General features: G+C 36.1%; 1 protein-coding gene across 1 annotated transcript in view; it reads right to left on the bottom strand.

Annotated features, from left to right (window-relative positions):
- The window catches only part of FAM13A (family with sequence similarity 13 member A), a 281967-nt gene that overhangs the window by 206653 nt on the left and 57032 nt on the right, over nt 1–18282 (bottom strand). Inside the window, 1 exon segment of the mRNA XM_037046120.1 lies at nt 14323–14500. Within this exon segment, the coding sequence (XP_036902015.1) occupies nt 14323–14500 (178 nt within the window).

The raw sequence follows: 18282 nt of genomic DNA, 5'->3' as shown, positions 1-18282 counted from the left end.
CGGTCTGTGCCCATTTCCTGACCCAACACATGCTCCTGCTCTTTACTGGGCTGAGTTGTTATACTTGAGACCACAATGTAAATGTAACCTCTATATGAAGGCCATGCATCCACTTGCTATTATATCACCCTATCCCCAGAGCAGTCACTTAATATATATTTGTTATAATTATAATTATTATAATAATTATCTCCAAAATTATAACTTTGGAGATGTAAAGTACCTTCAAAATACTGCCTTTTGGCTTCTCTGATAGCTAAGGAGACCGGATAGAGACACGGGGATGTGCCGCAAGGAAGCGGCAGGTGGTGGGAAAGGAAGGACAGAAGCCAGTGCTCCTCACAACAGTTCTCTGCTTCTTCATTGTATTTGGCTCCCATCTTCAAAGGGTTTTTGACAGTGTATTCTCAATCAAATTTTGATGACAGAAGCCATGCGTTATGCTTAATTAAGGGAAAGGTTGTTGAGCTAAAACCCTTAGCTGCTCATTTTAGGTGTACATTTATGTTTTAGGGTGAGTGGAACCGATAATATAAATGACTGAATGGCTAAGACATTCACTAGTATTTTGCTCCTCTTCAAAGTCATTTAAAAAAAAGAAAAGTTGCTAAGTTGCCACAATAATAAACCTTTGTTTCTCTACTTTAATATTAATTTAACTTAAACGAGAATCTTTAATCCCCCAGTTCACCCAATATTTCTACCATCTCAGTATGGTATGGTAGGGCTATGCAAATGTTTTCCACCAGGAAAACATTTTGCAGCATTAAACATCAAGCTAAATGTTTTCCACCAGGCTTTGTATATCCAAGATTATCCGTACATTCATCTAACCCAGTCTGACCCTGCCATGCCTCAGGGTCCACATGGACTCTCCTAATAAAGACAACACTGCTGCCTTTCATTTATTTGGGCAAAGCTGTGTTTCTGTAGGGCAGGGGTGTCAAACTCATTTTCACTGGGGGCCACATCAGCCTTGCACTTGCCTTCAAAGGGCCGAATGTAATTTCAACTCCTTAACAGTTAAGGAGTAGTTACATCTATACAGTCCTAAAATTATTTCAGCCCTTTGAAGGCAACTGCCAGGCTGATGCGGCCCTCAGTGCAAATGAGTCTGACACCCCTGCTCTAGAAAGAACTAGGATTTGTACCTGACTGAAAGGTCCAAAGCAGGAAGGGGTGAAGTCATTGCACAGCTGCAATTGGTCTGACATCTAACTGAGACCCCTTGGTTTCTCTAAAGTCACTTTATTTGGAATAGGGTAATTTTATCTATAAAATGGATAAAGATAGCCTAGGGATGACGAATTTTCATGAGACAAGGAAAATGTTTGAGATCTCAGGATTCCAAAGTACAAACAACAGCACCCCAAAACACTGCAAAATTAAAATTGGTAAATATTTAATGTGTAAAAATAGAATATCAATTATTCGATTACAAATTAACAAATCAATTTTTGAAATAAGTTAAAATTAGTATGGATGTGGGTGTATTTTAATGTTTGATGTGATGTCGTATGAAACAGCCAAAAGCAAGAGTGTTTAAGACCTGGGAAAGTCTTTGGGAAGATGAAAATAAAAAATGGTCTAGAAAAGCAATACACTGAAATAAAAGCAAGGAATACTTGCCGTTTCTGTTTAAAAATATATCAATCAGTAGCTATTTCCTTGGTGTAGCTCATAACTCGAGCATGTTGTGCAAGCAGCAAGGCTTCTTAACTTTCTCAAGGCAGCCCACAAAGAATGAAAAATAAGTTACAGAACTATTAGATATCATATGGAAATTGAAACAATTGGCAACTAACAAAATTCCGAGACATTTTAAAGCGTCCACTATGGAAGGAAAAGAAAATCATTTAGCTTATGCTGCAGCTAGACAGGCAGCATTAAACAGCCATATTATCCAGACCTGAGAATGCGCCTTGCTTCCCGTTAAGTTAATAAAAGACTTTCTTTTACAGTTCCAATGGACAGCTGCAGAAGAAGAAAAGAGGATACGGCAACAAACAGGGGGATTCTTTGACCCGGACAGAGATATGATTCCAATCAGAAACCAATCTTACTTACAGGGACTCCATTACCTATACTTTAACATGTATATGAGCTGATCCATTGGGGTCATAAAAAGATGATTTCGTGAAGTAAACAATACTGAAAACCTCCCACTGCGGCTCACAAAGTGTAGAGCAGATGTTCTATCTGTCCAAATAAAAAGGAACCCTGGAAGAACATTCCACGGGGCCCAAGGACATTTCCCACTTTCTTAAGCTCCATTGGCAGTATGGTAACTGGATTTTATCCAAATGCCACCATCTCAAGAACACAAATATATATTAGTTATTATTTGATATTTTTTCCCACCTGGTTGAGGCATTCCTTCATGATAGGCAAATTATTGTTGGGAAAACTTAATTCCCAGTTGGGGAATTCCCTCTGAATTACAATGACTCATTTTACTAGACAAATAATGCAATCCATTGGTAAGATGTGGCCTATTCTACAGTATTTTCATTATGCCTATCAGCCCAGTGGTATTGGTGGAACACACAACTGGTACAATTAAAACTCAATCAGGTAAATTTTCAGAAGCTTTTAATCTCCTTTGGCCAAAAGCTCTCCTTGTAGTACTTCTCAACCTGAAACCTACTTCTTTTGGTAAGCATGGCCTTTCTTTGTAGGAAACAGTCACCGGCTGCCCTATTCATCTGAATGAAGGGACATATGAACCAACCTTATTAAAGGGAGATATTCTGCATTATTATCAAGAACTTATTAACCAGTTACAGGGACTGATTAATTAGTGACATTCATTTCACAAGTATGACCCCAGGAGACAAAGACTTCAAAGACCACAACTTACGACAGCAGATTTTGTCCACTGGAAAGGACATCCATTAAAGACTCTCTAACACCTTTGGAAGGGACCTTACCAGATGCCAACCAAGGATGGACATCTGCCCCTGTCTCTGACATTTGCCTCTACCTACAGCAGAGACCAAAGACTTCTCCAGGATGAGAAGCTGCTAACATCAAAGAGAGACAGCTATCCCAAGATTCTGATAAAGGCTATATACCTACAGGTTGATGTTGAACTTTATTAACTTGATTGTCTTTACCTGTCTGCTAATATTAATCATCATAATAATAGTTACACTTGTTCTTTGGGCTTTTCAAACTGTGTGTATATAGCCCAACTGTTAATAATTGCTAAAGGTGTATAGGATAACTTTTTTATTGTCAATAATACTCTTTTTATGGTTTCTATGAGCATTTAGAAAAAATGCTATTGCAAAAGGAAGGAAGAGAGGGTATAATTTTAGAAGCTAAAAGAAAGTAATTTGTCTTAAAAAGCTAGCTATTTCTGAATGAGTAAAAAGAACCGACTAGAAAGTTAGTAGAAAATTTCTACTGCAGAAAGTTAGTATAAAAAGAATATTGGGAAAGGAATTTCATGTATAAATGCTAGAACTCAATTATGGGAATGTGCTTACCTCTAATTCAGCAAGGACTACTACCTATATTAATTCAGAGAGAGGCTGAAGTGGCTATGAAAACATGGCCTTCTATAACTGCTGCTGAGGCTCAGGGGATTTACTTATGAAACTCTTACTGTCCTCCTGGCCTCTGGAATTTTGGATGGTAATTGTAATCTAGGGCATTGTGTTCTTGGCCCTGATTAAGCCTTAAGGTTACAGCTTCCAATTGCACAACCGGCCGGAATCAGATTAATAAGAGCACACAAGTGCTCCCAGTGGAAAGCAGACAGGCCACAGGAAATAAAACTCATCTCACTGGCAGATCATGAAAACTGAAGAGGTATATGGTGTGCCCTCAAACTATGAGTAAATGTTGTACTAGATGCAAAATAAAGAGAAGTGAGACAGACTACAAAACTTGGATCATGACAGCTTGCCCCAGCTTGCACCCAGTGGTGCACAGTTCAGCAAGACAAATGCTGACTCAGACTTCCTAGAAATGAGCCTTCCTAGCACTGTGGGAAGGCTTATCCAACCAAAGGTTGAACATCAATTCTTCCTTTGGACTGATTTAAGACCCAAAAGGGGAAGTGTGGAGAAAAAGGGGCCATATTCTAAACTTGACAAGCTCAGGGTGGCCTGCATGTGGCCTTACAAACTTGGATACTGAAAGTAACTGCATAGGATGGTCTGAAAGTAAAATTTTCTAAGTGAAAGCAAGTTGGTGAGAAACTGAAGGCAGGTAGCCAAGTCCTAGGCTGGTATTTCTCCTGACAAATGTCAATCTTTACCTTAACCAAGCCTATCTATTGTCTTTTTGCCCCTTGGAATGCCAGGGTAATTTCCTCCCCCTCCCCAAGACCCCCCAGGACACACCCACTATACCAGGGCAGAGATGGCAAATCCTTGTATCACTATTGTTATCATGTTAACTGTGGACGGTTAACTATCCTAGACCCACTTAAGTAAAAAAAGTATGTGTCAATTTGCTTTACTTTTTACCCAATCCCAGAGATTTCCCAGCTTTGATTTTTCTTGCCTAGCTAATCTATCACCAACAAATTTAATGTGACCCCCTTACAACTTGCCCTTTGATTCGGATGAACAAAATAAGTGCCATTTTCCACAGCATTTTCTCAATCCACTGAGATTTTGCTTCCCAGCAACTGTTTTCAATTAGGTTCAAATAAACTCATTAAAGTTATTTCAAAAAAAGTAGATCTATCAGTGACATTATTAATCTATGCCCATGAAAATTACATTGTTTCATATTAGGAATGAATATCATATACAATTACACCTAGGAAATAGCACCTGACACTATAAATGTCCCTGAACTTCTGTGTTCCAAGACATAGACTTGTTTCCTATTTTTAAGGACAAATTTGCTGTTGTAATATTGTCAGTGACCTGAAGTCCCATGATTGGTAAATTTACAAAGTAAAGAGATTTACTTTACAAAGAGATTACTTTACAAAGTAAAGTAATTTTCTGTGTTTCTAGAAAATTACTAAACTATAGTGATATATAATATCCGTATGTTCCAGGAGCTATTCTCAGCTTCATATTTATATATACAATTCATATACTTACTTACATACATATATTAACAACTGCTATATAAGATAGATAATATTGTTATTCCTTTTTATATAAAAAGAAATGAGAGGCTAAATAACTTGACTAAGATCTCACTCTTAAGAAATAAGGGAGCCAAGTTTAAACCAAGATGGTCTGGCTATACTGTCTTTCTCCATATCAGTATATAAAACCTGAACCCTCCTGACATCACAAAATTGTTCCCATGACCCATCAAGGTAATTCTCCAGCTTCACTAGGAGAGATAAAGTTTTGCTTAGTAGCAACATCAAGGAGAACAAATGTCATATGATCAGTCTGCCCTTATATATTCTATTAGCCTTTAATCATGAATGGGGTCTGTTATTTCTACTAGTAATGGTTAAATCTTTAAAAACTAAAGTGTGTTAGAGCCTAACCTAACTCAAGAACAGTCACTCCAATCAACTGTGTGTGTAGCAAACATGTTAATCAATCACAGATTCTACAGAGCTCATCAAAAATTAAGTCTTCAGCCCTGGTTGGTGTAGCTCAGTGGATTGAGTGCGGGCCTGCAAACCAGAGGATCGCAGCACATGCCTGGGTTGCAGGCCAGTTCCCAGCAGGGGACTCACGAGAGGCAACCATACATCGGTATTTCTCTCCCTCTCTCCTTCCCTTCCCCTCTAAAGTAATAAAATTAAAAAAAATTAAGTCTTCATTTACATTCTACTTTGGGAATCTAAACCAGAAAACAAATGTACCTATATTTCACCCCTTCTGTTCTCTAATGAAAAACTTAGAGGAGGTATGACAAATCTAACAATGGCTGTATGTGATGGTAAAAAGCTGAGGACTTCAACAATTGAGTCAGCCACGATTTAGACTAATACACATAAAAGCGAATACTAATCTAAGAAAGAGAGGTTTCTCCTCTAATCCCAGAAGTAATTACTTTTCTCAAGTAATATTCTTTTCATAATATTTTCTTAATGAGTGTTATTCAGAAGACTGTTCTTTTGGAAATAGTATAAAGTGTCACTATGCATCTGCAATTATGAATCAAATAATCTCTGCATCTCCAAATCCAGTATACTTGGCCCCCTCCATAGTCCAGCCATTTCTGAAATTCCGTTTTCTCTGGCTTTTGTGATGCTACACTTGCTTTTGTTCCTCCAATCTCACCAACTGCCTTTCCCAATCACTTACCTATGGTTGTTCCCTAGGATGCCACTGTTCTTGGAGAGTTTGTCCTTGCCTAAATTAGAATGAATGACTTCCAAACTCTAGCTCAACCCCCAGATTTTCCTCTGATTCTATTACAGTTGTCTAGCTCTAGATCCCTGGTGATAGTTCTTGGGAAGTAAGAGAGATGAGGCTACAGGAGAGTTTATATACTAAGTCATTAAAGGCTTTGAATGGTATGGTAGAGAAAAGAAATATCCTTAAATGTAGGTCTTGGCAGCAAAAGATAGATATGATCTGATTTGTTTTAAATAGATAGGTCTAGCGATAACGTGGATTTGGATTGAAGTGGGTGAGAGTAAAAAGGAAAACCAGTTAAGAAGTCATGAAAATCAGCCAAAGAAGAAATACAGAGAACTAGGAGGAGTGGAGTGCATTAAGGAGAGAGAGCATTCCATGTTAGCTACGTGTGAATGAAACGCAAACCACCTCACTGGCATCACCCGCAAATACTCACATGAGCAGGGTCTCTATTATAAACTCTACTGCAACAACTGTAATTGAGTAATTATTTGAGGAATTTCCCTCTTATCCCTATAGAGTATGAGCTCCCTAAAGGTATGAACCGTGTTGTTGGGCTAACATCTGGCACACTTCCTCCTAGCATATAGTGTGTACCAAATGAATTAATAAATACAAATTATAAAAAACTAAAATCACATGAAATCTAGATGCTGAAAAGAAACTCATATATCATCTAATAGCAAATAGAGGGTTAGAAAAATTAAGTGACTCCTTAAAGTACACAGAGCTGCTTAATAACAGAGGAGGAAGTAGAATTATGCTTTTCCAAGACTGAGTCTCTAAAGTAACCTCATGGAAGGAGAAAACAGATTGCTTATGTAGAAGGCGGATGAGGAGGTGTAAGATAATTCTGGAGATTATATAAGTGTACATACCCACTCCTACAATAATGTTCAGAATATAAATTTGCCACTGGATTTTTGTCAACAGCTAAAACACACGCCTCAGTGCATGTATTTACATTTTTTTGCCACTTAGCATCACTGGATGATGACGTAAAGAGGTTAAAAGGTCAATAGCAATCTTCAAGGTTACATGTGAGCAACACATATGGCTCTACTTCTTATTTCGACGTCTTAAAGAGGGCAATCACACTGCATTAGTAAATTGATTTTGCTTTCACTTGAATTTTCTTTTACAGGTATGAAAAATGAGAAAAGCAGAACTGTAAAAATCCATATTTTTTTTTTTACCACCAAAAGGAAGTAGTATTCATTTTAACTGCTTTCTTCACTGTTTAAAAGTTATCCTGTAACTGACTATACATGCGTAGGCAAAGTTACAATGACGGTCACTAATCCCACAAATAACTCATGACTGCTAGGAAATAAACCACTGCTCTTTGCATGACTGGAAAGACAGAGTACAATGCAGCATATAATAGCACCTTGGGAAAGTATGTGACCTAGTGGAAAACACAGCAGAAAAACCAAGAGCAGAAAAACATCCTATCCTGAGTCTTCTCGCTTACTAGTGATGCACTGAGAGCGGCATCATCCACACACACCCATCAGCCACCCTAATGGAGCCTTCTCTCTTCCTAAGATTGACATAAGGAATAAACAAAATCATGAATGTCGAAGTCCTCTGAAAGTATGTATGACGGGAAATATGCAATTTCATTTAAAATTATTACTTAATAGACTAGTGTTGATGTTTTCTGGCCGGGTGTTTGCCTTTAATAAATAGCCAACTGACATAAAGATCCTTGAATTTATGCTGGACTGTATATTTCTGCAGATGACCATTAACTGCCAGGCAGATGTTATTGCTTAATCACTGCATTCCCACAGAGACTGATGGACTCTGGGGGTTATTTTTCAAAGGATAAGAAATCTTTGACTCTGGCCCCAGTCAGCAATGTTCAACTAAGCCTGGTTATTCTCTAGGGAGGTATATTCCAGAGAAGAGTTTACACACTTTAAAAACATTGCCTCACACTGACAGGGTAGAAAGACCTGTGAAACAGCTATACTTGGTCCTTCCTCACACAAACACTCACCTAAAATGCACTGACCTAAGGTTGCTAGGAAAAAAATCACTGCTCCTCTCAATTATTTCACATAGAAAAAATATAAATCACACTGTATATTATTCAATACTATTTGTCACTAATTGCATAATATTACAAAAAAGTAATCAGTCAATTTGCTGAATAACCACCTGAAGATCTACTGCCACTTCTTGAATGAGACCAAGGTCAAAATACCTTTCTGATTATTTTTGTTTGAAAAACCAAGGCTTGAAGTACAATTACCACCACTAACCAGAGTAATAAATTTACCCCTCACACAGAATATTGAGAGAAATGCTATGTGTGGCTCACACAAAATTACAAATCACCATGATTACTAGAAAAAAATAAGTGGACATCTAAGGGAGAATTTGTGGTATCATCTTATACATTCAGTTTCTTGTGATTCACACACATTCTTAGCTGATATAGGAATGATGGACTTGAGTATATTACTACATTGAACTATATAAAATTGTGATATTTGGCCATTTGGAACTAGAAAAATGGTAGTTTTATATGGTTCAAGCTAATACTGTTACCTATCTGACTAAGAGACAATAATAATGTGGAAATCCACACCAATCTGTTTTTCTTCTCTCTCTAAAAAATAATTGATTATTCTCTTGCCTAGTTCAAAATTGCAATCAGAACAGACCAAAATTAATGCTATCAGTTCTATTTTAGCTCTGTAATCTTAAAAATGGATGCTTGTACACTTCATTTTTGTATATATAAAAATATAACAGTACCAATATGATTTTGTGTTCACCATGAGAATTAGATAACTGAATAATACTCTTGTTGTAAACATACAGAATCTGACATATACAATAAAATGTTCTGGTTTTGAGTAAACAAAAAGTGACGTAAACCGAAGGATTTAAAACAACACATAAAAAATGATATAAACCAAAGAAAAATATCTAAATTTAATCTTTTATAAAAAAGTGGGAAAAAAAGGTATATAAAATATAATATATATTTTAGGTCATGAGATCCAAAGACCTACAGCCAAGATTGCTCTATCCAGCAAAGCTTTCATTTAGAATGGAAGGGCAGATAAAGTGCTTCCCAGATAAGGTCAAGTTCAAGGAGTTCATCATCACCAAGCCCTTATTATATGAAATGTTCAAGGGACTTATCTAAGAAAAAGAAGATAAAAAATATGAACAGTGAAAGGCCAGCAAACTCACAGTTATTAACAACCACACCTAAAACAAAAGCAAACTAGGCAAACAAATAAAACAGAAACAGAACAGAAATGGAGATCACATGGAGGGTTAGCCACAGGGGAATTGGAGGAGGAGAGAGGGGGAAAAGGTACAGAGAATACATAGCATAGATGGTAGGGAGAAAATAGACAGGGGGAGGGCAAGAATAGTATGGGAAACGTAGAAGCTAAAGAACTTATGAACCATGGACGTGAACTAATGTGGGGAATGTGGGTGGGAGGGGGTGTGCAGGATGGAGGGGAATGAAGGGGGGGGAATGGGACAATTGTAATAGAATAATCAAATAAAATATATTTTAAAAAATAAAATAAAATAAAATAAAATAAAATAAAATAAAATAAAAAGGGAAGGACACCAGCCCTGGACAGGCAGATAGACCCTTAGAGTGCAGCTGAGCCCTGGGGAGGCCAAGATATATTTAAGGATCTGATATGATGATAAAGTGACATTGTAATTCACCTGGTAAAGTATGAATTACTTCCTAGACATTGTTTGGTTACCTGGCTAATTTTTTTCAGTGAAAAATTATATCCTTAAATAATACCTGACTCCAAAATAAATTCCACTGGATTTCCGTATGTAAATATTAAAAATTTAACATATAAGGGGATATTCAATAACTTTTAGATCCCATATCATATCTTTTCTAAAGTAATTTCCACATATATTCAAGATTTAAATACGAAACTGCAAAACAAAGAGACAATATAAATAAATACTCTTATTCCTATAACCTTTTGGGCCAAACTGCATCCTCATTTGCATAAGGATGGACCAATCAGGGACCGGGGTGGGGACTTCTGGCCAGCTCCCCTCAGGTTTGGGAAGTGTACCTTCCCTTTCCACAGAAAAATGAAGTATGAGACTGACGGGCTGAAGTGAAACACCAAAGATGTCTCACTAGAGATGTGTGAGGCCGGCCTATGAGGAGTGCAGCAGAGGAGTGGGGCAAAGTACATATAATACTGTAAGAATCTTGTAGTATATGTAAGAAGGAAGTGAATACTAGGACAACTGAGGTAAGAAGAATGGGGGGTGGGATGGGATGGGAGTAATAGACAGAAAACTGTACTTGAAAAATAATTAAATAAAAATATTGGAAAAAAAGAAGAAGAAGAAGAATGTCCTATCTGCTACCTCATGTTTCTAAGGAGCCCAGTTTGTTAAGTGATATGATGGGCCGGATCTGTAAGACTCTCCTTATGCAATTACACATGTATTTAGTTAAATGCAGAAGTATCCTAACACTGCTTTAGGAGTTGTCTACTGTGCACCAAGATTTCTCTTAGAGTCTTGCTTAAGCTTCAAAGCAAACTTTGTAGGTCCCGTTTTATAGAAAATGTAACAGAAAAATAAATAATGAAGAAGGTCAAATTTACCAGTGGCAAAATAAGGACTATGCTCATTTTCTTTTGTCGTGCTAATCAAACAACTAAAATCCAGTACCCATTTTAATAACTATCAAAACTTTTGGGAAGCAGTTCCTGCTAATCTCTAGGAATAACAGTATTTTTAAAAAATATTTATTTATTTTTAGAGAGAGGGGACAGGAAGGAGAAAGAAAAGGAGAGAAACATCAATGGGTGGTTGCCTCTCATGTGTCCCCCACTGGGGACCTGGCCTGCAACCCAGGCATGTGCCCTGGCTGGGAATCGAACTGGTGACCCTTTGCTTCACAGGCCTGTGCTCAATCCACTGAGCCACACCAGTCAGGGCAGAATAACAGTATTCTTTAGAGGATTTTTACTTATTTTAGAAATGGGAATATTATGTATTTCCTTAGGAAAAAAGATCATATAGAATATGTATAGCTTACCACCTAAAGTTTGACTAATTTTTCATAGGAAAATACCTATTACTGTGCGACACTGTACTATAAAAACATTACTATAACTTTGCCATAGTATATTACAAAATGTGTAAACCCTTTGGCTGAGCAATCACACTGCTAGTAAAGAAATAGTTGCAGATGTACATAAAGAGTCACACTCAGGATGTTTGTTGCAACTGTTTTTTTTTTTCCTAAACCACTTTTTTAAAAATTGGTGGTTAGGTTTTCCTTTTTCAATTAGTTTACTTTTAATATTATTTTGTACTGATTTCAGGTATACAGCATAGTAGGTAGACAATCCTATACCTTACAAAGTGTTCCCCCCAATATTTCTAGCACTCATGTGGCACCATACACTGCAAGTCTGTTTTAATTTTTAAAAAATGGCAACAGCCTCAGCACTCATCAATACAAGTATGGTTAAACCAGGACAAGTTCACATTCTTCATTACTTTTAAAGAATAAGGTACACAATAAGTATGCTGATATTAAAAGTTCAAGTGCTACCATAAAAACAATCAAGCTTCATAATATATGGAGCTTGAATCCAACTTATATTTAAAAATAGGTTTATGGCTACTATGTTCAGAAGGAAGGCAGGATGGATACACACCTGCTGGTTGCTGATTTTATCTCCAGGAAGGAAAGGTTGGAATGGGAGGGAGTAATGGAGGACACTTTATATTTATTCTACATACCTCTATATTGTTTGAATATTTTACAATAATATTACATGATCATCTAAATTTATAAGCCTATAACTATATGTACATGTTAAAAACCTTGTAATTAAGAGTCGTAAAGAAGCCCAGCATCCACAACACCAAACAATTGTATGTTGGTGTATTTCTTTTCATTTTATGATTCTACACTTAATAGGCAGTATTTTGTATTTAAAATTTTATATTCTTTCAAAAATCATTATGTCATGAAGATGTTCCCTTGCCTCTTAGAAATAAATCTTCCCCATCTATGGTCTATATAATGTATTTACCTTAGTTATTGAGAAAAGTATTTCCTTTGTCTTTTAAGTGGTTCATGGTGAGATTTATCCTTGAATGTCACCTTGTCACTGATCATCTTTACAGCATATAGGGTCTAATTCTGGTCACTAGAGTTGACATGTTTACTTTTCCTTGACCTAGCCAGAGGAACTTCAAGGACAAAATAACCACTTCTGCCTTTTTAGAGTCAATTGAGACAATACAGTACTTGGTAAATGCTCAATAAACACTCTGTTATAAGTATCATAATGTATTTCAATGAGAAAAGAATGTGGCAGTGACTCTGATGTCTGTAAGTTTACAAATAAAAACCAATTAATAGATCACAACAATAGGAATGTATTTAATGCCACTGAACTATACACTTAAAAATGGTCAAAAATGGTCAAAATTTTGATATGCATATTTTACCACAATGAAAGTTTAAGCTATAATAATTAGCAGATTCTACAATAAAAACTCATTACTTATTCGATATTTTGACTAATTGAAGCAGTTTATCAAGAATTTCAGATGCAGCCTAAGCCAGTAAGTTAGCAGTGAGGTATGCATTTGTGTGTTATTAAATGAACATTCTATTTACAAATTCATTTTAACCTCTTCTAGAATCTAGGGTTTCAAAATTACTGAGTAGTTTTCTACTCATCTTGATTTCTTATATATAGGCACCAAACAAAATCGACTCTGCAGATAGAAATAAAAAAAAATAAAGGTTTTTTTACTACCACAGAGCTCCTGAATAAGAGAAGAAATTAATGGAGTCTGTGTTTAAAACTTTTATTCATGAGATCCTAACATATCCTATAAAATGGCATTATTTGAAATTTCAACCTCTGAGGTCACAACAGGGATCACTACTGAGGTGGAACTTCTCCCCAAGTGGCTGCAGATGTCCTGGAACCCTGCAGCCACTAGGCTGTAGGCCAGAGTCTGTATTAAAACAGTCATTCTCCGGACTGTACAATTACTATTTCTGGGCAGTTGCATGGGTCAGTAGGTTAATGGAGTGGACAAGCAGATACACCATTGGAAAAAAAAAAAACCTTTGTAAGAGCTTTTAAACTGTGCCCTGACTGTTATGACTGAAGGCCAGCCTGCAAACCAAAGGGTCACCAGTTTGATTCCCAGTCAGGGCACATGCCTGGGTTGCCGGCCAGGTCCCCGGTGTGGAGGGTGCGAGGGGCAACCCCACGTTGATGTTTCTCTCCCTCTCTTCCTCCTCCCTCCCCCTCTCTGTAAAAACAAATAAATAAAGTCTTTAAAACAAATAAAGTGTGAGTGTACTCTCTTTCTCTCTCTTTACAACTTGAAGGGATGCGTTTGACATCAGCGAAGATTAATGGGAAAGTTAAAAGCAAAGTTCCTGAACTACAGGATCATGTTACACATTAAAGAGCTTAAAGTAATAACAGGGAAAATAAAATTTAAAGCTTTACAAAAGTTCCTGTGATATAGCACTTACTACAGAACTAGTTTATTTCTAGTCTAGTTTATCACTAGAAAATAAATAAATGTAGCTGAGGTTATATTTTTTTCCCATCACTGACATATTCTGCTTACAATTTTCCATCCAGGAGCAATGTTTTGAAATTTATCATTATTAAGAAAAGTGTACACTACATCATATTCCTTCCCTTTGTGCTAATCAAAACCTCACATTAAAGTTCTTTAATGCCCTTTTTGGTGAAAGTATAACTTATTTCCAGAATTTTAAATAAGGTTGTTTGAAATATAAAAAAATGATGATTTCATAAGAAGGTATTTGCTTTCTTCAAAACTGGGACAAAAAACAAGACAAAGGTCAAAGAGCATGAACTTCAACATAAATTGGTTGACTTTTCAGTCTGAAATACATGTCTACATTCCAGTCATTTCAGGCAGTACTAAAAAGAAAAGGAGTATGTGGTAATATTAAAAGCAAAACTCTGTAACTTACTGAAAGCAATTGGGCCCAAATACAGTGGCGAGATTATACACAGTCATGCGATTCTGCACATGGTGTTTGGCCACTTTTGTCAGGAACTGGCACAGGTACTTCAGGAGGCAGTAGTGTGTGTCTGGAAGCTCTTTTATTAAGTCTCTTAAGCTACTCTCCTGAGCATCATCTCTGTCACCTGAAAAGTAAAAAATGTTCTCAGGGATATTTCACAGTAACAATAACAAAAGTACACAGCTATATTAAATTCTAACACTTTATTCAAACAAAAATTCCTAAAGAATGAGAGAAACTGTTAAAAAAGAGGCATTTTTGTCTTTTCTATGCTCCTTATGCATTAAATTTTTTTAATGTTAAAGAATTCCTAACATTCAGACATCCTGAAAATCATGAGCTTTATTATCTGAATACAATGGATTCATTTTTTTATCTTGTCCTAAATCAACATAACAGTAGGTTTTTTATCCATAGTGGAATTTTCCATTTGATTTTTGTCTTTAAGTTAGTTAAAAACAAAAATCTCTTATCCGAACAAAATTTGATGTAAGAGACCTTCCTGAGTTACCAAGAGTGACACTAGACTTAGTGATCAGGAATCGGTATACAAAGAAAACTGATGGAAAAATTGTGATTTCTATATAGCTTTATAATCTCTAAAACATCAGAGTTTAGAACTTGAGAGATGCATCTCATACAAAAGCCTAATAATCTTGTACACAACCCAAATATCTGACAATGTTCCAAAATTTAAGGCAGACTTACAAAGTTTCCCCTCAATTCTCAAAGATTTATTGTTTTGCTAATATTTAAACACGATAAAGCTGCTTTGGGAAGAATCACAATCTATCATTTATACAGATGTTTAAGGGAATAAAAACCATCCAGTCAAAATTAATACACATTGGCTTAATTTAGAAGGGTCAGCAGCTTGACCCAGGCAAGTGAATAAGAAACGGAAAAGTGAGGCAAATGAGACGGAACAGAAGATGATTAGTCAGTGTTACAAAATACATGCATAAAATGGTGTCACTGCAGAAAGTGAAAATCAGAAAGTCACATGAAGTGCCACTGAGTGGCTGCAGAGCATGAGATACCAACCAGGCTCCGCAGTCACTTCCTGAACTAGGATCCTGGTTCTGCCACCTGCTACAGAAGTCCCTCCTTACCTGCTGGTTTACTTTCTGCAGTTTTAGTTATCAGAAGTCAACTGCAGCAGTAAAGTATTAGATGGAAAATTCCAGAAACAAACAATTTCTAAGTTTTAAATTGTGCACCATTCTGAGTAGTGTAATGAAATCTTGTTCCTTCACACTGCATCCCACCCAGGACGTGAACTGTCCCTTTGTCCGGCATCTCCACGGTGCAGGTGCTCCCCACCAGTTAGTCACTTAGCCGCTGGTTATCAGATCCACTGTCAGGGCATCACAGTGCTTGTGTTCATGTCGCCCTTATTTTACTTAAGCATGGCCCCAAAGCACAAGAGTAACAATGGTGGCAATTTGGATATGCCAAAAAGAAGCAATGAAGTGTTACCTTTAAGTGAAAAGATGAAAAGTTCTTGACTTAAGAAAAGCAGAAAAATCCTATGCTGAGGTTGCATCGATCTATGGTAAGAACTAATTTTTTATTCCCGAATTGTAAAGAAAGAAAAAAGAATTAATGCTAGTTTCCCTGTCACACCTCAAACTGCAAAAGTTATGGCCATAGTGCATAATGAAAGCTTAGTTAAGATAGAGAAGGCATTAAATTTGTGGGTGGAAGACACAGACAGCAAACGTGTTCCAGTGGACAACAATGTGTTGCACCAAAAAGCATGGGGTCTACACAGAGACTTTAGCAGGAAATCCCCTGAGACGAGTGACACCAAGCCATTTACTGCAAGCAAGGAATGATTTCAAAGATTCAGAAATAAGTTTGGACTGGAAAAATATAAGTATTACCAGACAGAAAGAAACCACACTGCCAAAAACTTTTATTATAGTGTATTGTTATGGTCATTCTATTTTATTATTAGTTATCGCTATCGTTAATATATTACTGTGCTTAATTTATAAATTAAACTTTACCCTAAGTGGGTGTGTATAGGGAAAAAAACAGTACACACAGGGCTTGGTACTATCTGCAGTTTCAGGCATCCAATGGGGTTCTTGGAACATATTCCCCACGAGTATGGGGCAACTACTCTACCTGTGTGACTTTAGACACTTTGCCAAATTTTGTTTCCTTACTTGTAAATGTTAACATTAACTACCTCATAGAGTTGTGATAGAGATTAAATGAATTTACAATTGCAAGGTACGTAAAACGGAATGGTTGACACATACTAAATGCTAGGAGAGGAATAATAACTCCTTTATTTTACCTCTACTGATTTGGTTTTATGAGCACACTGAGGTTTTGATGAATGTCTTTTAATATGTGCCCATTTCCTCCTTATGAACGTTAGAAAAGTGCAAAACAGCAATGTCGAAAATGTGTAGATTTCAATGTTTTTCAGGATGTTCTCCAAAACAATCCTATTATTTTTTCAAATTTAAATTTTTAAATTAAATTTATTGGGGTGACACTGGTTGACAAAATTATACAGGTTTCAGGCACACAATTCTACAGGACATTATCTGTACCCTGTATTGTGTGTTCGCTGCTCCAAGTCCGGTCTTGTTTTGGAGAATATAGTTATAATTAGAATTATTATTTCTTACTGATCACTATGTGATCCAATACAGTATATAATTTTTAAGGTAAAATAAATTTCTTGATATTAGAAGTTTTTCATATTAGATTACTTTTAAAAAGGAAAACTCATATTCAAATTCTTTGATAATCCATGCAGTACATTGCTTTTGATGGTATTGTTTCCCCGTGCACAATGATCTTCACTAGGAGAGTCAGATAAATTGATTTTTTTTCTTTTTTTTTTAAGATTTTATTTATTTATTTCTAGAGGGGAAGGAGAGAGGGAGAGAAACATCAATGTATGGTTGCCTTTTGTGCGTCCCCTGCTGGGAGTTGGCCTGCAGGGAACCCGCCTGCAACCCAGGCATGTGCCCTGACTGGGAATTGAACCGCGATTCTCTGGTTCGCAGGCCCGCGCTCAATCCACTGAGCTACACCAGCCAGGGATCAGATAAATTGATTTATCTGACTAGCAGTAAGAAAGGGAAATAATTAAGTTTGAAGGTGATTATAAAGTAATTAAAGACTACCTATTTCTAATATTAATATTATAACAATGAATAACTATGAGGAAAAATGTAATTTTATTTTGTCTTTTCTTTTTTGAAGTGACTAATCCAAATGAGTCTGGATGTTTTTATGGGTGTGTTTTCTTTGTTTAAAATGGTATTTCATAAAACTGCACTTATATAACTCAGATGGATAAATACATAAGAGAGTTGTTCTGTGTAGACATGTAGGCATAATTGATCCTACTGACCATTATCCAATCTAATATTTCAATAAATATTGAAAAAATAAAAAATTAAAAAAAATAAATGCAGTTTCCAAAAGGAAGCTTCACTCATGTTATAAATGATTGAAATTGTATGAAATTTTACTTAATGAAGATGAGTCTTAACTTGCTGGATGAGTATGAGGCTAAATATTTAATGTGTATAAATTTTGAGTAACTTTTAGTGCACAAGGAAAGGTTTGGTATTTAGTCATTCTATTGTTAATAGTTTTCAGTAAACAAAACCATATCCTTTTTATTTCTTGAGAGTTATGTATATATTAACATTTTGAGATTCCAAATTGTGTTTCTGAATACATAGCAAGAAAAAAGAAAAAAATAAATAAAATGGTGTTTTACACCATCCTGACTTCTTTGCTTATCATTCTCCTGCTTCTATTGTGATTGTATATTTACATCTGAGTTGTCTTTAACTTGTCTTTAACTTATAAAAAGTTATTGCTGCAAACAACTTATTGCTGTTTCATTCACATTGTCACCAGAAGCTG

This window comes from Sturnira hondurensis, unplaced genomic scaffold (genome assembly GCF_014824575.4).
Source record: "Sturnira hondurensis isolate 20B ecotype Veracruz unplaced genomic scaffold, ASM1482457v3 Scaffold0004998, whole genome shotgun sequence".
In the NCBI taxonomy this organism is placed as follows: Eukaryota; Metazoa; Chordata; class Mammalia; order Chiroptera; family Phyllostomidae; genus Sturnira; species Sturnira hondurensis.
This window is presented reverse-complemented; position numbering and strand designations above follow the sequence as displayed.